Source organism: Empidonax traillii, unplaced genomic scaffold (genome assembly GCF_003031625.1).
Source record: "Empidonax traillii isolate 1590-97213 ecotype Southwest subspecies unplaced genomic scaffold, ASM303162v1 scaffold832:size729604, whole genome shotgun sequence".
NCBI classification, from domain to species: Eukaryota; Metazoa; Chordata; class Aves; order Passeriformes; family Tyrannidae; genus Empidonax; species Empidonax traillii.
This window is the reverse complement of record NW_020956025.1, coordinates 528,917-536,190: the sequence shown is the minus strand read 5'-3', so window position 1 is coordinate 536,190 and position 7,274 is coordinate 528,917. Positions and strand designations below refer to the sequence as shown.

The window sequence follows — 7,274 nt, the reverse complement described above, 5'->3', positions numbered from 1 at the left end:
GTATCGGGTACCGTGGGTCGGGCGGGGCCCGCAGCCGGCGCTGTCCACTCCTGGTGGTGCTGAAGGGGCGGGCGGGGCGGGCAGGAGGGGGGCCTGGCTGCTAGTTTGGGGGGGGGTTGGCATGGGGGGACCCGGACTGGCACAGGACTCTGTGGGCACGAAGCGTCCTTGAGGGACATGGAGCATCCCGGGGGTCCTGAGAACTCTGGAGGATCCAAAGGGGTCCTGGGAGCTCTGCTGGACACGGAGAATCCAGGAGGTTCCAGAGTTCTGGGGCCACAGAGATTCCCACGGGCTCTGCAGGGCACGGGGGTCCCGGTGGGTCCCCAGGTCTCCGTGGGACATCGGGGTCCCACAGCGATGCTGCCCTGCTAGAGCAGATGTTCAGACCTAGCCCCAAGTTCAGCTCTTCTCCTGCCCACCTCTCCGTGTCCCTCAGGGGTGGAGGCCAAGGGGACCAGGTCCCTTTCCCTCCTGAGAAATCCCCTCTGGACAAACCTCTTCTCCTGTGCCCACTGCTGTGGGCAGTGTCCGCTGAGGGGCTTTCTATTATTATTTTGTTATGCATGATTTTTCAGGCATGAAATTGGTCTAAGAGGATTACGGTCCATTATCATCAGCAGGAGTGTTTTGCGGGGATTTTCAATTAATAAATATTCCAGTGCACCTCAGCAATGCACATGGGGACCAGGCCATGCCCGTGGGGCTCTTGACCCTGCCCGGCTTCCTCCTGTCCCTGGGCCAGCAAAGCAAGTGGATGAGCAGAGCCAGGTGCCCTTTCAGGCCCATTTCAGAGCCTCAGCGCTGCTTTTATCTCTGCCTCTCAGAGAAGTCAGCCTTCCCCAGCGGAGAAAAACTTGTTCTATTGTCGAAGAGGGTGAAAAAACCCATTATCTCCCCCCATCCACTCTGCACACTGCCTCTGCCGTGATTTACTGCGAGTCGTGGAGGATGTTTTGCTCTATATTACACAGATGCAGCTTAATAGCATGGGGGAGGGAGAGGGACACAGAGTCCAGACTCCTGCCTTCTCTGTTTTCTTGTTGATATACTGTGTGACTCAAGGGAGACAGCTCTGTGCCGCAATTTCCTCGCTGGAAAATGGGGACATTGGTCACTTGGCCTGGTGGCGAAACCTTGCCGAGATTCCTGGATGCCCAGTCCTGCAGGGGGAAAGCAAACTATTATTACTACAGCTAATATGATAATAATTATGATTATTAATCACCAGGCAGCCAGGATTTAAGGTTGGCCTCCTGCCCTCCTCTCATCCCATAAATCAGTCCGGGATGTTCGTGGGCGCGTCACGTGGACGCGGATGTGTCTGATGACAAGGGCACGTGAGGGCTGGATGGTGGGGAGAGGGTCTGCAGAGTGGGGGGCTCTGGGCATGGGGCAGGGCACAACCTCAGCCTCCCAGCCCCTCAGCCAGGGCTGGGGCTGTGCACTGACCCCAGGAAGGCTTGTCCTGCTCCGGGCCTGCCACTTTTGATCCCCCTTTCTCCTGCCAGGGAGCTTCATCCCATCACGTGGCTGATGGAAGAGCCTCTCTTACCAAACCCTCTTCCCCACACAGCCCTCGCAGATGGAGTTGAGTCATGTCATTCCCTTTCAGGCTATTATTCACTAAGCTCCAGGAGCCTCCTGGTGCACCCATGGCTCTTCCAGTCCCACCCTCCCCCTCCTCCTCCTCCTGGCTCTCCCAGTTCCCTCAGTACATCCTTCCAGAGCCGGGTCATCCACCCGGCTGCTGGTCCATGCCCTGCCTCTCTGCCCTCTTCAGAGCACTTTATGCCCAGACTTCTTTCAATTCCCTGGGTTTTAAGCATATGCTGGCAGTTAATCCTGTGCTTACATTTTGTCCCAAATAGGAAAAATTGGGGTCTTCGGGCAAATTCTCCTGCTGTTCAAGGCAGCTGAAGGGCTCCCTGTAATTCAGCTGAGCAGTAATCCTCTCTCCCTGCCCTGCCTCCTCCTCCTCCATCACTCAGTTTTTTCCTTGCCTCCTCCTCCTCCTCCCCCTCCTCTTCTTCCTCCTTCTTGAGATTTTTCGAGGTTTTGCTCCTTTCACCTTCTTTTCTTCCTTCCCACACCCTGGGGAATCAGTGGGAAAACCACCCAGTCTCCAAGGGCGAAGGAGACCCGGGTGCTTCCCAAGGGTGTCCTCCCATTCCCTGCTCCTGCAGCACAAGTGCCTGAGGAACCACCTGGGAGTGCAGGGAATTCCAATCTGTGCAGGAATCATCACCTACCCAGCAAGGGGCTGCCCTGGGCAGGCACGGGCACATCGGGCGAGGGGGCACAGGCGTGAAAATGGGCTGTGGATTTGGGGTGGGAGGTGTGGGGACGGAAGGGATGGGAGCCCCCTGGAATCCCAGCACGGCAGCTGTCGCCTGGTGCTTGCCAGGAGAAGTGTTTGCCAACTGAGAGACGACATTTCTCCACATTTCTGTAATTAGAGCCACACTGCAAACACAGCTGGGAAGGGAGAGACGGGGCTCTCGTGGTCCCCAAAGCTCCTTGCAGCCACCAGGACTGTCCCCAGGCACGCTCGGGTGTCCTGGCACGGCTCACGCCCCTGCTTTGCCCTTCACTTTTGGAAGATGCTCCAGGGATGTGACGGGGGAGGGAGGAATCGGGGCTGTAAATTTATTTCGCAGGGGGAAGGATGCTCCTCGTCCTGGCTCCCTCCTCTGCCCCTCCACTCCAAATCCTGACGCGTTTTTCCAGGCTCTCAGCTCCACGCTGTTTGTTTGCTGAGTACAAAACCCCCCAAAAAACCCCCCCAAAACCAACACCCAAACCAAACAAAGGTAAAATGTGAGGCCAAAATGAACCCTTACAGCAGCTCAGGGCCTTCCACCACACCAGCCCTGGGGGTGGGGGGGCTGGACTCAGTGACATTAAAACAAGTCACGGATGTTGATTCCTGACAAGAGCCACCTCCTTCTCTTTTGGAAGTGGCAGGAAAAACCACGGAGACTCCGCTCTGGGATGGGACCCACCTGGTTCAGAGCAGCCACCCTGGCATCCTGCCTGTCCTCACTGCACACAGGGGGGGGAAACTGAGGCACGGGGCAGGCTGGTGACTCACCTGCCAGGAGGATGGATGGGGCACTCGGGCTGCAATAACTCACAGGGATGCTGCAGGGAAGAGCAGGGAAGGGCAGGATGTGGCCGTGGGAGGGGGGTGCTGGCAGAGGCTGCAGCAGGTCTGGAAAACCTCCTGGGCAAGGGGGAGAGGGACTGAGTGCCAAGGGCATGGCCACACTCTCCCAGCACTTTTGGTCTGGGGACAATTCTCTCCCTGGCACCTGCAAGGCCTCGGTGGGACAGTGTCAGCTCAGGGGGTGGCCCCAAGGGGTGGGGACAGTCCCCAGCAGCACTGGGACCTGGGCAGAGACTGCTTTGGAGTCTCCCACTTACTCCTCACCCCCAAATTCACCTTTACCTCCCTCAGCCCTGCTCCAGCAGCGGGCAGGGAAGGATGGTGCCAGTCGGGGCTTGCAGGGGCTGAAGCCACAAACTGCAGGGATGGGGCATCCCCAGACCCTACCACAGCTCACCCCATCCCTCCCACACTTCTGCTGTCCCCTGGTACCACCCTGAGCGCCACCTCCCCCCTCTCCCCTGCCCGGGATGGCCCCTGCTGATGGCCCCCAGCTGCTGCCAAGCTGTGGCTGCATATTTCCAGGCGCTCCTTGTCCCTGGGGAAGGGGAATGTGAGGAACGCGGCCCCACTCACCCTGTCTGCTCCTGCCTGGCCACCCGCTGGCTAAGAATAGACCTGGCTTGGCCAGGCCCTGCCAGCACTGAGGGGCAGAGCAGAGTGGGACCACCCCCCCGCACCCAGCCACCTTCCTGTGGTGGATAATGAACCTAAAAAACACCAGAAAATGGGTTTGTGTGGTGCACAAAGGGTGCCTCAGCTGGTGAAGGGAACCCAGAGTGTTTCTTGCTTTGAATTCATGGGATCTTACAGCAAATCTCCTCCCTGGGAGCTTCAAGTACAGGCAGGGGGTGCAGAGCAGCCCCCCCAAGCCCGAGGACCCACTGCTTCCTGAGCTCCCCTCCAGGAGTTCTGTGAATAGAGGGGGAATCTCTTCCTTTTTTTTTTTCCTGCTTTTACGTTTCTTCTTCTCTCCTCAGGGAGTGATTTCGCTGAGCCTCCTAATTTCGGCAGCAAGCATGATGCAGGAGCCAGAAGGCAGCAAAATCTCTCCAGATGTTATCGCAGCGGGGAAGGGAAATCATCCTGGGTTTAAAGGTATCTTGTAAAACATTGCTGCTGGCTTGGCAGAGCCCTGGGGCCACCAGCCGGCCCTCACTGCCCCCAAAAGCGTCACCCAGACCCCCCCACCCAGCCCAGCTGAGCTCAAGGTGGGATCTTCAGCCTCCCCTCGGGCTGGACTTGGTGTCCAACCCCATCTCCTGGGCGGACTTTGCACCTGTGTCGGAGGTAACCCGGTGTCCAACCCCATCCCATCTGCCATGTGGACCTTGGACCCGTGCTGAGGGTTGGCTGGTGGCCAATCCCACCTGCTGCAGGGACCTTGGACCTGTGCTGAGGGCAACCCCTCTGTCTGCCCCTGTCTTCTGCAAGGAGGGTGGGCCTGGGTTGTCTGCCTGCCTCAGGGCAGGGGGTCACAGCTCAGGGCACCCATCACTCACCCCTGCAGCTGCATCCAGTGTCCACTGCAGGACAGATCCAGCTCCTCTGTGGATTCTCTGATGTGTAACGAGGGCTGAGCCTGCTCTGCAGTCCCTGAGTGACAATGTTCCGTGTGGCTCTTTTCTAATTTCTTTTTTTTTTTTTCTTTCCCAATCCTCTCCTGCAGAAAGCAATTTTCATGAAACTTGCAGGATCTTGATGATCTCGGGGAGACCTCTTTTCCTCCACTAACGGGGCAGAAAGGAGCCGGGGAGCTCCAAAATTACCGGCGAGGAGCTGAGCTGGATGGAGCACACCTGCACCAGCCTGCTTTCCCAGGCTCAAAATACACTTGGCTCCAAACCCAGCCCTCACCGTGCCAGGTCCCTGCTCTGCGAGCATCGCCCTGGCGGGAAGGGGGGAGAGGAGGGAGCCTGGTGTGCCGGGATATAAAGCAGACGCAGCAGGAACGTGGCTGTGGGAAGGACACAAGCTGGGGCTGCTGCTCCCCGGCTGTCACCTCGGGGTGTCACCTCCCCGTGGGCACCCTGAGCTCGGAGGAGGACGGGAAACAAACAAACAAACACCCGAGCGTGGGCGGGCAGGCACCTGCCTCCTGCTCCTCTGCCAGGTGATGGGAGCCGCTCCCAGGCCTCCCTTTCCCGGCGGGAGGCATGACCGAGGGCAGAGGCCATCGGATGGGAGAAGGGGGGGCGGGTGGATCATCCCAGATCCCCTCATTTCCCCTGCCGCTCCGGGCTGCAGCAGATCGCAGCTCTTTAAGGCTGCAATAATCCCCGGCCTGGGATTAGTTTTGCACCTAATCACCGCAGAACAAATACGAAGTTTTATTTACAGAAGCAGAAGAAAGTCGGGCCCGGGGCCGGGGAGGGGGGGAGCTGGAGGGGGGGCCTCAGGCGCGGCTGATCCCAAGATAATCAGGAGCTGGAGGGCGGGAGGCGATCGCTGACCTTGAACCCCCCTCCTGGGCTCTTACGTAAATGAGTGTCATCGAGTGCCGGAGTCACAGCAGTCCTGAGCTCCAGCCCTGTCCCAGCTCGGGCTTGGCGACCCTCCCCCCAACCCTTTGAACAGTTCATGCCCGGACTTTGGGGATTTCTGGCCCTGATCCAGCCCCTTCCTTAGGCACGAGCTTCACAGGGAACCCACGAGCTGTCAGCTGTGATGGGAGCCGCGATTCTGGAGGGGGGGATGGAGATGCTGCGAGGGGATGCTGAGCTTTCCCGCTGGGGATGGGGGAAGTTGGGTGCTGCGGGTGTGTTGCCCCAAAACTGGGCTGGCCCCCCGGGGATTTGTGTTTGCACCGGGCTGGGGTGGCAGCTGGAGAGCCCTGCCCCACTGAGATCCCAGCCCACCCGCAAGAAGGAGCTGAGCTGCCGCTCGGAGGGTGCCAAGACATGGGTTTATTTTTTCATCCATGCAAACGAACAGCCTGGCCGAGGCAAACCAGGGGGAGGAACGCACTCTGTCCCTCCCCAAACTGTCCTCTGTGTCTCAAGTCTCTGTGGCTTTGCCCACAGGTCAGAGTTGGCTGGTGGGGTGAGCAGGCTGGACCAGCTCCTGCCCTGGGCACAGGGGCAGCTCGTGACGGCTCCGTGCCCGCCGGCGCCGGAATTTCTCCTTCCCCCGATGCAGACATCGACAAATAAATAGCTCTTCTCTGCTTTGGCTCTTGCATAGTGGAAAGAAATGTCTGACCTGATAGGAGAGAGGAGTCCTGGGCTGTGGAAACCCATGGCTTTGTTGACAAGTGTGCCCATGGCGTGGCTGCCAGCCTGGCCAAGTGCCCGTGCTTGCACCCTGCCCGTGCTGCCCCGCTGGTGGCTGCCTTATTTCAGTTCCATTTCTGAGCTGGATTTGAAGGCCTTTCTCCTGGACAAGGAGAACTTGACGCCGAAGAAGATGGTGGTGATCAGGAAGACGAGTGCCAGGGCGAGCAGGACCCAGGCGCCTGCCGAGGCTTGACTTTTGGTCAGGGACATTCCCAGGAAATCAGTTTTGCCGGAGCCATCTGGGGCTGGAGTGGCTGGAAAAGGGAGAAATGAGATACGTGGTGGGTGTGGTGGTTTTGGGCTGTGGTATGTTGGGTCACCAGCTCTGCCCTGCTGGTGCCTTGGATGCCCTTTAGACTCAGCTCCAGGAGAAATCAAGGAGAAGAATCCAAACACCCTGTGGGTTTTGGGGTGGCCAGGGGTCACCAAGACAGGTCCATCTCATCCTGGCCCTGGGGAGGGGCGAGCTCTGCCCCATCATGGGCCTGCTGTGCTTGGCATACCTGAGTAAGGAGTCCAGCTGTACTCAGGCCAGCCCAGGACCTCCCCGTTCTTCTCATTCTCCTTCTCCAGCCACGTCATGAGCGGCTCGAAGTAGCTCATCAGGGCCTCTGCTGACATGTTGGGCTGCCCCGTGATGAGCTGCATGGCCTCGGGCCATGGCTTGCTGAAGCCCAGCTTCAGGGCATCCCTGTGGCAGGAGAAACGAGCTCCAGTGGGTTCCCCATCACCCTCTTGGCCTCCAGGCCTTCCCTTTCCCTCGGGGGCTCTTGCTATCAGCAGCCCTGGGTACAGTCTGCACCCTCAGGACCACAGGGCTGCCAGCCCAA

The 7,274-nt window shown here is 59.0% G+C and overlaps 1 protein-coding gene across 1 annotated transcript in view; it reads right to left on the bottom strand.

Moving 5' to 3' along the window:
* Positions 1-5,971: 5,971 nt before the first annotated feature.
* ACE (angiotensin I converting enzyme) overlaps positions 5,972-7,274 on the bottom strand; it is a 16,598-nt gene continuing 15,295 nt past the window's right edge. The window contains exons 24-25 of the mRNA XM_027902028.1: positions 6,948-7,135; positions 5,972-6,698 (exon numbers count right to left, since the gene is read on the bottom strand). Of these exons, the coding sequence (XP_027757829.1) occupies positions 6,502-6,698; positions 6,948-7,135 (385 nt within the window). The 3' untranslated portion in view covers positions 5,972-6,501. The remainder of the gene's footprint in view (positions 6,699-6,947; positions 7,136-7,274) is intronic.